At 37.8% G+C, this 17,323-nt stretch overlaps 2 protein-coding genes across 13 annotated transcripts in view; one reads left to right on the top strand and one right to left on the bottom strand.

Moving 5' to 3' along the window:
* LOC122090615 (mitotic checkpoint protein BUB3.2-like) overlaps nucleotides 1–5,551 on the top strand; it is a 7,500-nt gene extending 1,949 nt beyond the window's left edge. Inside the window, exons 4-11 of one of the 12 annotated variants that reach the window (XR_006143704.1) lie at nucleotides 938–1,204; nucleotides 3,081–3,156; nucleotides 3,782–3,862; nucleotides 4,568–4,646; nucleotides 4,756–4,856; nucleotides 4,944–5,046; nucleotides 5,136–5,170; nucleotides 5,296–5,551. Coding sequence is in view for 3 of the 12 variants with exons in the window: in XM_042660253.1 (XP_042516187.1) it covers nucleotides 938–1,204; nucleotides 3,081–3,156; nucleotides 3,782–3,862; nucleotides 4,568–4,646; nucleotides 4,756–4,856; nucleotides 4,944–5,028 (689 nt within the window). In the remaining 9 variants the exon portion in view is untranslated. Of the gene's footprint in view, nucleotides 1–937; nucleotides 1,205–3,080; nucleotides 3,157–3,781; nucleotides 3,863–4,567; nucleotides 4,647–4,755; nucleotides 4,857–4,943 lie in introns of all 12 variants that reach the window. The other 11 variants (XR_006143702.1, XR_006143699.1, XR_006143700.1 and 8 more) reach the window with 11 other exon arrangements.
* Nucleotides 5,552–12,654: 7,103 nt separating this feature from the next.
* LOC122090843 (adenine phosphoribosyltransferase 1-like) lies at nucleotides 12,655–17,323 on the bottom strand. Its single transcript, XM_042660571.1, has 6 exons — nucleotides 16,968–17,323; nucleotides 16,602–16,712; nucleotides 15,986–16,078; nucleotides 14,645–14,794; nucleotides 13,557–13,615; nucleotides 12,655–12,884 (listed from the first exon to the last, which is right to left on the bottom strand). The coding sequence occupies exons 1-6, from the start codon at nucleotides 17,047–17,049 to the stop codon at nucleotides 12,831–12,833; spliced, it is 549 nt and encodes a 182-aa protein (XP_042516505.1). The 5' UTR covers nucleotides 17,050–17,323; the 3' UTR covers nucleotides 12,655–12,830.

Here is a 17,323-nt window from a genome sequence, read left to right as displayed (position 1 = left end):
GTGGGGTGGGGTGGGGGGAGGGGAGTAAAAGATCTGCCAAATTCTGTCTTCCAGCAAATAACAATGCTTGGAAGACCACAGGGTCAGCTACCTCATCAATCCCTGAGTCCCTGACTATGATTGGTTCGCTTCATTATGAATATGGGGGCTAACTATTTAACCTGATTATTTGCCAAAATTACTAAAAGGGCCATTACCCCTTTGCCAAAATTACTAAGCATAAATAAATAAAATAAAAAAAATCCAGTTGTCACTATTCAGTTGGTGTTCAAGGACCCTGGAGTCCTCTTACCTTCTTCCTTAAGAAAATTCTAGAATCATGGAGATTTTTTCTATATTATGATGGATAACTGGATTAGAAACATCTGGTTCCCATCTTGTCACCCACTGGTTCAACACCTAAGTTCTGGCAAATGCAGTCATTTCTAATTTTAATCTTTTCTAGTCTCGGTGCCAGCTCAACATTTTTACCCTAGCTACCCTTGTTCTAATCATATGCTTTTCCTTTCTCATCTCCACCACTTATGGATGATGATAAGGGGGAAAATAATAGATAGAACGTTTGGGGTGTATTTATCCACTCCTATCTTGCTACTATTATTTAAACTTCAGTCATTGTAACTTTGGATAGTAGTAACATGAGACAACTTATGGGAACAATTTTAGATCTAGCCTGCCCCTACTTATGAAGTAAGAATGTAGCTTATGATTTTTTGAATGCTGAATGATCTGGAATGTTAGTTGCAGTGTCAGTTCTACCACTTTGTCCACTGTTTGAATTTTTCATTTATATTCTTTTATTTGACAAGTTCTTGAAAATACAAGTCTACGTCTCGTTGTGTGTGACTTTTTTTATGGAGTATCAGAGCATCATTTTTTTTGTCCTTGTAAAGTTCATATCTCATGCCATTATTTGTCTATATCCACCTGATTACAGGACAAGTCATCACTGGTAGTTGGGATAAGACATTGAAATGTTGGGATCCAAGAGGTGCGAGTGGGCAGGAACGTACTCTCGTTGGGATATACCCCCAGCCTGAGCGTGTATATTCCCTTTCCCTTGTTGGCAATCGTTTGGTGGTAGCAACTGCAGGAAGACATGTAAATGTCTATGACCTGCGGAATATGTCTCAACCAGAGCAAAGGAGGGAGTCTTCATTGAAGTATCAAACTAGATGTGTACGTTGTTATCCCAATGGAACAGGCATGTAATGGAACCTAAGAACTTCTGATTTTTAATATTTTCTTTCACGCATTTTATGTTGTCTTTTTGACTTCTTCTATGCCATTGTTTGTTAAAGAAGTCTTCTTCATAAGCACTTGAATTGTTTGTAATCATTTTTTTTCTCATTTACTGATCCTATTCAATTGTTAGTTCTTATCATTTATTGGTTTTTATTCATGTTATTTCTTATCTCTGAATTCAATTTGATTTTTAAACCCCTAGTTTTGGCAGTCAATCACCTCCTCAAGTTTAACCATGCTGAAAGGAAACAAATATCTTCTTTCTCATGGTTTATCCTTTCCATTTGCGTCTTAAAATAGGTCTTTACTTTTAAATGCGTGTGTAGACATTCTCTCCCCCCACTCCCACACGCACACACACACATGCATGCACATGGGCTAAGAGATGTTAATCGATAATCGAAATTGTGGGTTCGACACATGTTTGTATTTGTTTGATGCAATTCACATTCATATTATTGGGATGTCAATACGAATTCGGATAAAGGGGTATATAATATTTGGGCCATTTAGACTTGATTTAGGAGTTGCCCTTATTCATGATTAAGCTCTGAGAAGGTCGTTTAAGGTGGTATGACCATGTGCAACGGAGACCTTTGAATGCACCAGTAAGGAAGAGTGATCTGATTCATAGTGAAGAATCTAAAAGAGCTAGGGGCAGACCTAAAATGACCATGGAAGAGGTGGTGAGGAAAGACATGCACAGTTTAGGACTTGCCCAAGGCATGGCCTCGAATAGAGCTGATTGGAGGGTTAGGATCCATGACACTTTGCTCTTTTCAATCCCTCGGAAGAGTTTAACAAAAGTTGCTGCAGGTGTGTTTCTCTCTTTCTTATCATTCCTAAATCTGGATGGTTTGATTTGAGCATCGAGTTCAGGATCTGTTGTGCTCTCTCTCTCTCTCTCTTACCTAGGAAGTACCCATATTTTTATGTGATCAGATATACTAGTGTTCACACAGAAGTGACCAACCGGTTGTTACCCCAATCCAAAGGTCTATCTTTCTCTCCTCACTCATTTCATCTTTGTGGGTGTTCTTGTTTGTAGACTGTTTTTCATGTTCTTTTTTGCATCCGAGGGGGTGGGGGGTGAAGGTTATTGACGGAAGTTTCAATAGAAACAAATTTTGGCTCTTCTCATTTGTAGTTGATTCCTCAGTTTTTTTCCCCCGGCACACATCAGATTAGATTATTCATTATCAGCTTTGAAATTGATATTAACTGGATTTCTGAATCATTGTTGTATTCAAATTTGATAATCAGTTTTAAACATCCAGTGGATGTCAAATCAAATTCATCATGCTACATCCACTCCGAATCCACTTCATTTACATCTTCATGGTGTGCTTGGCCGATTGCAACAGATACACAGATAACATACATTAAAATTAGTTAGTTCTCAATCTTGGGCCTCGTTTATACCCTAGTGAGCTTGAAGAATCTGAAAGAACTACGGTTTTTAGGTGAAGATACTGCTATGATGGTACAAGAGAACTGTGATATGAAAAAAGAAATCAAGGTTTCATGAGGAAATTTGGTCAGTTGCCAAATTTTGATATTTACTGTTCTCTGCCAGTTAGGATGCAGCTTGTGACTGGGTTCAGAATTGGGTTGCGCTTTGTTGAGGAAGTGGCAATCACATTCCGGGTGGTGGATGAGGACATACTACATGATGCTCTATTAACCCAACCCAACCATAGTGGCAAGTTGCAACCTGTAATTCTGGGAGCGCGTGAGGTGCAGTTTAAAGTATATATAAGAGGGACTATTCATTTGTAAACTCCGTCATATCTTACTGTTGAATACCTATCTTAAACTTGAAATGCTTTTTGCAGGTTTTGCTCTTAGTTCTGTGGAAGGTCGGGTTGCAATGGAATTCTTTGATCTTTCTGAGGCTGGTCAATTGAAGAAGTAAGTTCTCCGTATTGAGAAAAAATGTTTTGCGGGATCTCACACCATGCAGAAGCATGGGTTTGCTTGGATGCTGCATCTATTTTTCCTTGTTTGCATGGACCGTACTCAAGCTACCATGTGTTGTATTTTTTGGGATCATTTAGGAACCCTGCTTTTGATCTCCGGTCTCACTCCTCAACAATGCACATGACAAAGATACAACTTTTGAGCTCATGTCCGTCAGACATTAAAGAATACCCAGTCAATGTTATATTTGCAGATTTGATCTTAAATAGTCTCATATGTTAATTAAATCCTAGCTCAATCTGTGGATGAGGGCACTACCGAAATGAACATGCTAGTGAAAGCTTTGTATGCTAGTGCACATCATGTTGTCAAATATTGGGGTTGGATGCTGGACTGGATGAGACCAATATAGCAATCTGATACCATTACCAAAATTATGTTAAAACTTCTCTCATGGTTGTGGCCTGTTCTTAGTCAGGATTGGGATCAGATCAGGATTGCCCATGGCTGATCCAATTAAAAACCCTACGTTTTAAAATCTTGGTGCCCATTTTATGCTGTTTCAGTATTTTAATAATTTTTTATTCTATTTGCTGATGGGATAAACTTCATGCAGATATGCTTTCAAGTGCCATCGAAAATCAGAGGCTGGAAGAGACATGGTGTATCCTGTCAATGCCATTGCATTCCATCCAATGTAAGTATTTCTTGTTTCATTTTTTCTTGTAATCATCTTCTTTCGTCTTTGTTTATTTGGTGGAAGATTGTGGTATTGAACTGTGATACAATTGAGTGGGCGATCAATTATGTTTTCTTTGATCTGGCCATTTAAACCTTGGAGGATAGGAAGCAGATATAGGATCAGTCACGAGTCCCAAATGTACACACATTAGAAGGACTTACCATCAAAGCAATCACTTTTTTTAGATAATTTGTTCCGGTAAAGGATGGTGGTCCTGGATGATTGCCTATATCTGTGATGGGCTTGGTTGGAACCAAACTTTGTGCAGATGTTCTCCATGTCAGCTGCTTTCTAAGTGTTTTCCCAGATACATACTGCCACATGGTGGAGTGAAGCTATGAAAAAAGGCTGTAGAAGTCCATAGTTTGAAAGAAAGAAAAATGGTTGGATTCCAATAAATACAAAGAAAATATTAAACATGTGACAGGCCAAACAGTTGGGATGGGCCATGAAACTTGACTAGTGGACAGCCTGATTACCTACCTATCCAATGATCAGAATGGCCGAAGCAATCTGCCAAGTGTCAGAATTGGCTGCCTGTCAATGGTAAAGGTTTCCTTGATTGAAGACCTAGGAATGTTGTACCTACATTTCCCTTTGATATTTGCTTACTTGTTCTCTTCTTGTAGTTTCTCATGCTCCCATGGTCCACTTTTGCAGCTATGGTACTTTTGCCACTGGTGGTTGTGATGGGTATGTAAATGTGTGGGATGGCAACAACAAGAAGAGACTATATCAGGTAGTATTGGCAACATGGTTCAGGATGTATTTCTTTTTTTCTTTTCTATGGGCTCGTCTAGGATCACACATTAATTGTGTCTGCTGTTTTCTTTTTATTTTTTACCCAGTACTCAAAATATCCTACAAGCATTGCAGCATTATCCTTCAGCAGAGATGGTCGTTTATTAGCTGTGGCCTCTAGTTACACATTTGAAGAGGGAGATATTCCGTATGATTTAGTGTGAAACTCTTTTTTCTATTTTCTTCCTCTCTTTTACCTTTTCACTTGTATTCATTCATATTCTACCTTTTGCAGTCATGAACCAGATGCCATCTTCGTGCGTAGTGTAAATGAAGTTGAGGTTAAACCAAAGCCAAAAATGTATCCTGCTCCTGTGTAACCCGGGTTGTAGCGACAGGTTCCTTCTGTTCAATATTGTCTATTGAACATCTTTATCCATAACCTTTACTGCATAATTGATGTATGGCTTTTCCTTGCTAGCAAAAGGCACTGGAGGCATGAGTATCAAATTTCTGTTCCAGGTCAGTTTTCTTTCTTTGTTTTGCCTTCCAACCATGACCAGACTTGTAGATGAATTGACTAATGTACCTTCAGTAGGCAAATCAGAGCTTTATTGTAACCTTATACAGCCTCTACCCTCCGTCAGGCAAAGGACAAGGTGTTCAATTCTTCCGACCATTATTATATCTCATATACTGATGTGGGTATTGGATTTCTACAGTGTGAACATGTGGCTGCTTAAAATGTGATTTAATTATTTCATTTGGAAGATCTTGTCCTCATTTTAGGAAACAAAGTTGGTTGGAGATATATCTTCGCTCTATGTACGGGCTGATTTTGGCTATGTAGATTCTTCAGAGTTTAGTCTTGCAATTATTTCTGGCTTACCTGGTCTTTTTCTATTTTCCTGTCATAATGCGTTGCTTCTTTACAAAGATCAGATGACCATATGATAAGCTGCCCTTAATGCAGCCCAAAGTATTTCTCCTGAGGCAATTTATCCAAAATATACTGCCACATTTTTTGTGGCTTTCAAATGAGTTTAATGAAACAAAAACAAATGGTTAGTTATTTGTTTCCTTTGAAAGTGGTTGGTTGCAGGATGACCGTTTTCTAGGCTTGGGAAAAAAGCCTGCCATTGGCAGTGCTTTTGGCAGCCAAATTTGGTGTATGGAAGAAGGGACGGTATCTTACGCATCTATCTACAAAATTCCAGTCCAATCAGTTATAGATGGGTAGAAAAGTAAATGTCTAAGAGCCAAAAAATATGGACAGTTGAAGGAACAATCTCTAGTTCTCTCTACAAGTTGACCATTAAATTTTACTTATGGCTAATTTAAAATCCTTTCTATTCAAATTGCGTGGACAGTTTTGCTAAGCCAAGAGAAACATTTGTTCTATAATCTTTTTTCCTTGTAGATTTGGATAGAAATTAGATAAATTTTGGTTTTGTTGAGCAAGGTATCAAGGATTTTGATCTGGTTGTCTTGTCTATATTGGGATTCTGCAGAAATCAGTAAGGCTATGTTTAGTTGCAAGGGATATTTAAAGGGAAGGATTGTGAAATTTTCAAAATTAAGAAAGACACTTTTATAATTATTACTTTATGTAATCCCGTGTGATTGTATAAACTAATCCAAGGGGGTAGTGTAGTTGGTGAGCGACGAACTTGGTACGAGTCGGAAACTCTGATGTCCTAAGTTCAACTCCCACTAGGTGTACCTTGGGCCATTCACACGGGGTATTTAGTGTTTTTCACTGCTTTCAGTGAAAGTTGAATGGTTCTTATTCAACCCCGGTATGATCCGATCAATGAGGTTGTGGGATCAGTATGGACCCGTGAGACTAGTTAGGCCAAAGGCTTAGATATCCGTCTTAGCAAAAAATAAAATGTGATTGTATAAATTTTTTTTTTTTTTAATCTACATATTTTACATGCAATTTTTATTTTTACATATTATATAGCAAAAGGTTTTGGATGCAAAGTATAGTAAAATTTAATAACTAAATATAGAATGATTTGGAGATAAATGATACGCTTGAATAGGGTAGGGATTACAATTTTTTCATTTTTAGTATAAAAATTTCACCTTTCTTCCCTTTAATTCCCCTTGCAAGCTTATTTAAATTCTTAGTGTTTGGTAGTTGGACATTTCCATAACTTCAAATTGGCCGAAGCTTAATCTTATGTAAAGGTGAAAACGGTGAATGAAATGAAATGAAGACCCATTTCTATCTACTCTGTTTTGTTTCATCTGCTATTACATTGTTGGGAGGATCCTTGCTCCTTTCTTCAAGCTATGTGTTACCAATATAGTAACCGACCTTAAAAAGTATTCATTTATTAATTTTTTCTTGCTCAAGATCATTATACACTCAGATGATGAGAGGCCTCAATGTCATAAACAAATACGAGTAACAAACACTAAAAAGAACAATAATGAAAGTGGGGGAAGAGGGAAATGGGGAATTACCAATGATATTGCAGAGGATTTTTAACTGTATATTTAAAAATTCATAAAATAAAATTAACTATTTGACAATATTAACCTTTTTAGTAAACAAAAATACGTAATTCTCTCCAGATACAACTTCCTATGGTGATTCAGTAAGTTCCACATAGGAGAGCAGTCGCGTGATATGCTTACATTTCTCTTCTCTGAGCTTTTGCTGTTCTTTGGCATCTCCATCCACCAAATTGGTTGCCTGCAGGACAAAATATAAATACATTTCCACACCGCACCAGAGAGAATCCTGCTCCCCCATGACACCAGATAAATTTTGATTTTTTGGATTTTCCGGCGTTTGTTTTCTATTTGGAAAATTTGTCATGAGGTAAAATTTTACCCAGACCCGTCGATTTACAGGAAAATGCATCGGAAAATTTTACGTTTGAAATGAACGAAAAATCACCCGTAAAATTCAAACTTTTTGCTAAAAGCGAGCATGGGCAACTCTCGCATCGTCTTCTCCGACGTCGATTCCCTGTTGCGAAGATCTCCACAGGTTATTCTCTCTGCTCTCTCTCTCTCTCTCTCTCTCTCTCTCTCTCTCTCTCTCTCTCTCTCCTTCTCCCTCTCTTCTCTCCTTCTCCCTCTATTGATCTCTCTCTCTCAGGTACAGCTTTGTACTTTGCAGCGAATGCCAAACCTGTAAACAGAGATGCCAATCCAGCCTTGCCGATTGTGCCATCGTCCGGTGTTAGGAGGAAAGCTAATCCCCCATCGATCGAAGATGATTTCAGATTGGTAACATATATGGAAAAGAAAGTGGAGAAAGAAGCCAATAAACGACTACCCGTCTAGTGGAATCTGACTGGCTCACTGTACAAGATCCTGCCGGCGCCGGAATAAGGAACTCCCAGATCACGCGAGAGACGGACGGTGCCATTGTCCAAGTGGGAATCACCCAGTAGCTTCAGAGTACTTAAACATAACATGCTGAAGTCGAATTCCGTTGTTTCACCCACAGCTTCCACTCCAATGTCGGAGCTTCCCAGCAAGAGAAGCAAACAAAAGAAATGAACACAGCAAAACAACATCTCTAATGTCGCCAGCAACCCATTACAGAGAAATCAAATTGGGTTTCCTGGTCCGGTTGAATTGAACTGAACTAAAATGTATCCAATTTCAACTCCGAAGCTGACAGATAGACAGAGAGACGGAGATCAAACCCAAAAAAAAAAAAAAAAAAAAAAAACTCTGAAAACAGAGAAGAGAGAGAAGTGAGAGTTAGTGCTGCTTTTGCTTTGTAGACAAGAACAAAATGTGGAATACGAAGGCGAGAATCTAAAGGCGAACGAATTCTACCAAAAAAACAGGAGAACGAGGACAGGTGTATGATATGGGACAAGTGTCCACTCCAACGGTTAAATTCTGGAGAAAGGAGAGAGAATCACTAATCTCTAGACTCTCCACTACTCTCTAACTTGAAAGAGAGAGAGATTTAACTATTTTAAAGAAGAGATTATGGGCTGCCAATGCTATGGCCATTGGATTAGACCCCTCATGCTCCTCATGGACCTCACTTGGGTCCCACATTCTCACTTCTGTCAATGTTATGGCCATTTGCCTTTAATTGCACAAATCTTGTATTTTTGTGGGTCTCATGTTAATACATGTTTCTTACCATCATATAACATGGGCTGTTTAGTTCAAACTTTTATGCATCTTATGTAATTATGTTAAATAATTTTTTTTTAAGTAAAATAAATGTCAAACAAATATTGAAAATTTTTTCAAAATGTAAAATTTTACATGTAAAATTTTTTATGAAAATTTTTCCAAGTAAAATTTTACATTGAAACAAACAAAGCCGAAAGGTAAAATCTCTTTTTACACTCAAGTTTATGGGAGAGGGATAGGTATGCCGCCGATATCAAGTATGCTAGCGGATAGCACCAATAGAACACATGATGGAGTATTATTTAGGAAGGATATGAGGGTCATTTCAAAAAAAGGGAAAAGAGAGATAGACACAATGGGTGCTAGCATACTTAATATTAATGGCATACCCAACATTTTCCCCAAGTTTATATAAAGATCTAGAAACAAACACTTTAAACTCACTATAAGGAGACGACCCGAATAAGGGCATGTCCCTTCCCTTATGCACTACCCTGTTATCCAAATCAAAAAACCTCCTCAGAAATAAGATGATTTCTTTTGCTAACTGCAAAAGGGTAATATCATTCCAAGATTTTAGCCTGAGATTTCCAGCTGAGGCAGCTCAATCCCAACTACTAGTGATTGGCTACATGAATCTCATTTCTTTTCTTCCTTCCACTTGTCATTTTAGATCCTGCAGCTTGTACTCATAGTTGGTAAATTCACGTTTAGTATCTGTAATATCCAAACTAATACCAGAATTATTATTATTTTTTTTTTAACTAAAGGAGATATACAGCCTGATGCATTGCAAATATCATGTGTGCAACTCATTAGTCAATTCTGGAAAAAGGAGAAAACTCTGCCTAAAATCTAGAACCACTATAGAGGTCCATCTCATTGGGGTTGCACCCCTTAGTTTACGTCTCCATGCAGATACATTTCAGCAGACACCACCAATTCAAGCTCTAACCTAGATTTCCTATTGCTGGCCGCTGTTCGCAACCTAATTTCATACCTGAAAGAGAATTAACAATAGAAACCCATATTTTTTTCACATCAAAACACCGTTGTGCCTGAAATTAAGACTCCATCAGTCCCCCCTTAAATTTGTTCCATACACCATGTACCCTAGTTTTTGCCATTTGCTAATTGTTTTACCTAAGATTATATCGTTGGTGTACGATGTCTTGTATTTCGTCAATGTTTAATCCAGGGAATAGTGGTGCAATGCCTCGACAGACAGGTTTTGTATTTTTCGGATTAAGGATTTTCACTATATATTTATAGCGAGTGTTTCTTTCTTTGTATTAATGCAAATAATATTGAGAGATGTGAAAGACGCGCGCTATAACCCTATTCTCCATTGATAGTAAAACAGGATCTCATCTCACCAAGGACGTAAGTAATCTTATCAAAACTCGTAAATCCGTGTGCATTATTTATTATTGTTTTTCCATTATCTTATGCATCAATCTAGGGTTGCATTTCTACACTTATATCAGTGCCTCACCAATATTTAGTAAGAGATCTAATCCGCAAGCAGAATTAGAAGCAATGCCGCAAACATTTGAACTCAAAAAAACACAAACTAGAAAGAGGGTATGAAGGGCAACCCAATAAATTTAACGATTAATTTGCGAAAACGGGATAAAGAAAAGGGCATTGGTCTCCATGAAGACTCACATCCATCTTTGAGATTCTCCTCTCTGAACCTTTTGGGTATGTGACCGAACGAGCAGGCAAAGGGAGTCGTAAATCTCCGAACATGACTCGAATTGGAAAAAGAAAAAGTCTTGGTGGTAGGAAGGAATGAAGTTTTTAGGAACCCAACTGCAGAACCAGAACGAGAATCGCCCCCGGCGGATGAGACTGAGACTGGAGCTGCTGCTACTGGAGCGATTAGAGACGTCGCCATGGTTTTCTCCGAACTGGGTAAGACGAGCCCTTCACTGAAACATCGCACGCCTCAGCCACTCTCAAAAACAACTACACCTAAGAGAGTTGAAGATTTGTAGAGTGCTCTTCTCTAAACCTGACGGCCAAACCAATTCATAGCCGACCTCCGTCAAGGAAGGGAATAAGGTTATGTTTTTGACGTCAAGAAAAGAAAAAAGAAAAAAGCTAATTTTTTGAATTTAAGACACATAATTATTATGTTTTTCTTCTTTTCTTGCCATCGATGTTCACAGGGCAGAAAGACTCGGGCATAGGAACTTAGACTACCTACACGTTGGTAAACGAAAACCTCCTCAACCGGATCTACCGAACGATTTAGGCCACCCCTTGCCTTGAAAGAATTCACACGCGACCACCAACTTTTCCAAAATAAGGGGAGATCTGCTGTTTACTGCTCATGGAAACATCCGACCTATACAATACTTAAGTCGTCCGCATATCTTTCTGATCTCCCTTCCTTCTATTCATCAGATTTTTTGCTTTGACTAATACAACAATGGTTGATGGTGTTGGCTGAAAAAGGGGGAGAGCGGAGAGATGGGGCCTTATTGTTTTGCATTTTTGTTTAGGTTCTCTCCATTTCATGCGTGAATGGCGGTTCTCAGACAATAGAGAAAAGGGTGTCATATAGCCCTTGTGCCGAGATACATAAGTGCATGCAATTACCATTCCACCGTTGTGAAATAAAAAATCTCATCCATATATATGCCCTAATGTGTGTTTTCATTGGCCTCACATTGGTGTTAGGGCTATATGACTAAGGAATGGTTTTTTTTTTTTTTTTTCAGAAACCAAGCAGTGATTCTATTGCATAATAATAATGGGCAAGACACTATTGTCTAGTTGTGTAGCCCTTGCACTAACGCTGATAATACATTTTTTCTAATAAAGATAAATCTAATCATGTTACATAAAAATTACATTAAATAACCTTTAATTCTTTAAAAATTACTTTTTACCTTTATATTAAATAACTTATGGTAATTAGACAAGAGGAAATTAAAAAAGATTATAATTTCTCAATTCACCTCTTTGGTGATAATAAGTTGTTCACTTTGATTGAAACTTGGCTTCAACCTGACTAGCAGTAGTGTTCACTTTGAACGAAACTTGGTTGCCACCCAAGTTGCAACCTCAATTGCAAGCAAGCAAATGGAATCCCAATGGTAAACCTAGGAGGGTATTTTCTTCCCCTACCCATGGGATTCTATTTACTTAGTAAGGTTCAACATTTACATTATAATTAATTTAGGAGAAAAAAAATGCTGCCTGCCTACACCTCCTATGCTCAGACACAAGTGGACACAAAAAAACCGCATCCCCCCCCTGGGTGCTTTGAAGATGCCTCCGACTATCATTGATGTTAGTAAATTGCCATTGATTTCGCGAGGCCATGATTCCTATTCATGTGACAAACTTCAAAAGACACAAGGTGCTGCTTGTGATAGAACTTAGAAGGAACAACACCCATCTCAACATTGATGTTTCAGCCGAACACAAGTTGTCAGAAGGGGCAAAACATGATTAAAAATTATGAAAATGTCATGACTTCAAATGTGTAATGCAATAATGTTGTGTGCTCTATCGCTGAGAGAAGCGCATTTGGATATGGAATTCATGACAGTAACTTCAGTAACCTCGTGATGTTGATCACAACCTAAAAATTATATATGCTAAACAAGACCATCTTGTTTCGATTCATGCCTACAAATCCATGGCAGTTTAGTGTAAACATTTCTTTCAACTCCAAAGATTTATGAACCCAGTTTTCCTTGAGCCACAAGTGGAATTCCTTCACCGATGGCCATCACTGTGATTGAATGGGTGTCGGGGAACAATGAAGGGCTCTTTGAACATTCAACATATAAGGGGGTAATGATGACCTTAGATTCATGAGTGAAGGAAAACTTCCTCCAATATCTATTCTGACCCACCTGCAGTTCCTCTAGGTCCAAACTAGTATTATCATTTTTCTAAGAATATTACATTGAATATCAACATCAGTTTTCATAATCCATAGAAGAATTATCAAGCATTTCTCCAACAAATATTTCCTCAATGAAAAGTTACAGCAGTTAAAAAACCGCAACATCAAAATTCAGCTACAAAACACCCATTAATCTGCATTTACAAGGACAAATAATGGTTTGCCTCCTAATCGGTCCCGACCCTGAAATGAACGAGGTGAACATCAGTTGTACATAAAACCAAAAACAAAACTGGAAATATAATGTAATTGAAGGGTTACCAAAAGCATGATAACAACACGAAAGGGTAGTTTTGAAGTAGACTTTCCACAGAGGGTTTGAAAGGGTAATTAGGAAACCTCAAATAACCTATTGTTACTGGCTCTAGAATTTAATAAGTGGCACTTGCCTTGGCGCCATAACAACTCTGTTGTGCCTGAACCTCAATACGGCAACCTTGTGAAGACATGTATGCACTGAAGGACAATCTAATGGCTCAAACATCAAGAATTTCAAAATTCTCTTTTTTTCTAGATCTCAAGTGCTGGTTTTACCACAATAACTTTGATGTTACTTAGTTCACATACGCTATAATAACGAATCCCAACAACCAAACTCAAGTGGCTTAATTTTTTTTTTTCCATGCTTCACTGAATGATACCATTCAATTCATAGTGGAAGCTGTTCAGATGCCTTTAAGGGGAGTTCTATACAAACCTCCCAGCCATTTGAATCGAAACGGTTGAACATAAAACCTACAGTTATTGTATTTTGAATTCCCTTAATCTCAACTAATCAAAACAGTAAGATAAGACACCAGATGTGGTACCAATTAATTTTTACAGAGCCAGCAGATGCAATAACAAGGATAATACCTTTAGTTCTGCCAATTCAATGACACATGCACACTCAACCACCTCTACTCCAACACGTTCTGCAAGGAAAGTAATATAAGGATATAGGAACAAAAAAATTGAAAGGAAAGACGAAGGAAATACTTTTCAGTTCAAAGTAGTTGAACCATACGCCAGCTTGATATTACTATAATTATTTAAAAAATTAAAATAAAATAAAATAAAAAAAGAAGAAGAAGAAGAAGAGAAAAGTCAGATAGAGTGACCAATGCTCAAGCAGGTATCAGACAAACAATGGTCTCACATATGGCTTTCTGATAAATTGACAAAACCACATCATCTGAGATTCAAATGGCTATGTATGTTGTGATAATTAGAATTCTACCCATAAGCAATGAAGCATTTAAGAATCCATCTTTCAGAGTTCTAAAATAGAAGAAAAATAGTAACATTCATGTACAGAAAGTATACGACCCAACAGGCAAGACAAAAAGGAAAAGGAGTAATAACATAGAGTAGATTTGTTAGGGCACATGGCTAGACGGGGACTGGAGAAGTATGATAATGAAAGACTGATAAGTAACCTTAATAAATAAGGTCACTTTATCTTTCTTGCGGCTGGTGTAGACCAAGGGAGGTACCAGCACAAGTATTCACACCAGAACAAGCCTAAATCCAAGTCTACTGGATTAAATGAGTAGCCTAATCGGTTTTATGGGCCATAAGCTGGTTTCAAGAAACATAATCAAAACAACGTAAGATTTCCAAGTAACTTCAATTAGAGGACTGGAAAATAAAGTTGTAGGTTGTTTCCTTTGTTTTCTCTGAGATTTAAAGGAGTATCAATACAGGGAGACATTTCCCTCCAGCTTAAAGAAACTTCTAAAAGGTTTTTTCGATTTGCAATTGGCTGATGAAGCAGTAATAGATGCAATAAACAGCATAAATGGTAGAACAGATTAATAACTGAGCCAAGATTGATCAACATCACATAATGAGTTTAGGAGGATTGGGGAGGGGGGGTTAACTAATACTTTCAAGAACCATGTGAGCATGATTTTTCAGTTTCATAAGGTTGTCCTATTTACAAAAGAAGTATAAGAGATTACCCAATAGCCTTATTGCTGCACAAAGGGTACCCCCAGTTGCAATGAGATCATCAATAACGAGGGCACGTTCCCCTGCCTGTACAGCTCCTACATGCATTTCTATTTTGTCTGTTCCATACTCCAATGAGTACTCTTCTGAAATAACCTCCCCTGATGAAAAATCAAAGATCATTAATATTTAACTAGAAGAGTTCCTATCAACACAAATTTGAATAAAATCACCTGGAAAGGAAAAGCACCATCTGTTTTGACGCAAAATGCCTGAAGTAAAATAAAACAGGTGGAAATTCTACTTCCCCCTGTTTTTTAGTCTCTGGAAATAAAATGAAGGACCCTACAACTGTAAGAGTATGCATCCTCTCTTTTCACTTACAATGAAACAAAATCTTGAATTAAAATTTTACTTCTTTTTTATTAGCGTTTTTTCACATTGGAATATTCAGAGCCTTAATTTTGAAAACAAATAAGACAATAAACTGCCAAAAGGCACACAGGCACCTCTCCCCTGCACACAATCAATTTATAAAACCAGATAAGGATTCCACCCAATTGAATTAAGGCCAAGCACAAAGAGGAACAGTTCCCAACTTCCTGCCGTGTTACTCTGATTCCAATTTGCTCCTACTTAAGGGTTTTGTAGATTTTTATGGCATAGGAGAAACAACACCATTTGAGACTCTAAAACAAGCAGCAACTTCTAGAATGGCCAGGATGTAATATCAAACTGGACAAGGTTTAGCACTGAAGGGGATTGCAATAACCTAATCCAAGTGAAAGACTCTAATTCAAATAATGGGAATATCAAAACAATGCACTTATTTCCCATTAACTTCAATAACTGAAAAGTGATCAGGGGTTAAATTGATCCAGTGTCTTAGCCAAGACATTCCACCCCTTATCTGAGAGCAAACTCCCACTAGGAATCAACAAAGGGACAAGAAATTGACCCTGGCTCTAAGGATCTAAGGATCTAAGGGATTTACAGTCAAGTAAAGTCAAATTCCATTTGGTAACACTGTAAATGCAACAATTCAACCAAATAAAACAATACAAGTGCTTTCTTAAAGTTCTTATGTATGATTGTATAAAGATCTCTTAATGTAGTCTAGCATTACATATAATGATTACAAGTGTTTTCTTTAAAGTTCTTTTTTTCCCCTCTTTGTTGGCAAAGAAAATAATTTATTAAACAAAGAAGGGAAGAAACATGGGAACAACAAGGGTAAGGAGAAGTATTGATGTTTTTCTATATAAGCATTACATGTTTTTGTGGATGTCACTACATACATATGGAGTTCCATTAAGCTGTAAAAGAAGAGAAATGGATGCAGCAAATATTACCAGGTAATTTATTGGGCTTTCTTATAGGGACAAATTTTGCTCCAATAGCCAAGGCAATAGGAGGCCCAAATATAAAACCTCTTGCTTCAACTCCTGTAATGGGTCACCAACATCAAATAGATAATAAACAAAATAACTAGTTCTGCCACAAAGAGAAATCAGTCAAAAAAGAACAGTTAAAAAGACTGACTCACTAGCTTGTTATCAACTAAGCCTGTCAAATAAGTAGTACAGTAAGTGATTTTCAAGGGAAGACATACTTGGGAGTTGGGACATTGGGTAGTCACTAGTGGTGAGCTAGAAAACCAGTAGTTGGGGGACACTGGGTAGTCTTAGTTTTGAGATTACGAGATTGTACAACAGGACTGACTTTTAAAAAATTTCCAATGTTTTATAAATCTTGGACTCAAAGATGTAACCATCGCCATAAAGCTTGTCTACATCCTAAAGGTAATGTTGTGGAAACCTAATAAGTATATGCCTCAAACAAGTGAACATTCTTTTGTTAGGAATTGCCGAGAAATTGGGGGAAAAAAGGCAAAGTTGAAGTGGGTTTATATTCACAAGTGTCGGCAGTAGAGCAACGAAAACAGTATAATGCAGCAAAAGTGATAACCTGCAACAACGGAGATGTTCTTGTCTCGGTATCGCTCCACGAACAAATCAATGGTGTCCTTAAATGCTTGTGGGTCAAGAAGCAGAGTCGTTATATCCTGAAATATGATCCCTGTAGAGGAAAAAACCACAGCAAAGTTTAGCTAACCAAGAGAGGAAGCAAGGTTTGAACCCCCTCGCAGACTTTACCAAATCAACAACCGGCATGTCCAAAGGAACACTGGGAGCAAAATAATTGAAAATTAAAAATGGGTTGTGTTGGTAACTTCCAGATTGGAATACCCATATGAAATTGACTTCTAATTTGAGGCTAAGAGGCAAATCTACGGGGGTCAATAGCATTTCAACTCCGGGGGGCGATAATTACCTGGCTTAGGGAAGTTAGGGATGACCCGAATCGCAGAAACAATTTTTGCAAGCCGTTGATCTTTGGCATCCTTGGAAGTCATTTCTCCTTTTCAGTTGAAGCGGTAAGCAGCAAGACACTCACTCACGGAATCTATCCCCTACCAGAGATCAAAGTACCACCACCACTACTTGCAATTCACAAAAACGAAGAAGAAGAAGAAGAAAAGGGTCTATGACCAGGGGCAAAGAACCTTGTTTCAACTTTCAAACTTTAAATTGCTTTACGCTAGTGTGGGACGGCTCTTGCTCTATTTGGACTGTTCCGCTGAAAGACGAATCTTATTGGACGGAAGAGAATGGACGCCTCCTGGCGTG

Source organism: Macadamia integrifolia, chromosome 10 (assembly GCF_013358625.1).
Source record: "Macadamia integrifolia cultivar HAES 741 chromosome 10, SCU_Mint_v3, whole genome shotgun sequence".
In the NCBI taxonomy this organism is placed as follows: Eukaryota; Viridiplantae; Streptophyta; class Magnoliopsida; order Proteales; family Proteaceae; genus Macadamia; species Macadamia integrifolia.
The sequence above is the reverse complement of the archived record's forward strand: the minus strand, read 5'-3'. Positions and strand labels throughout refer to the sequence as shown.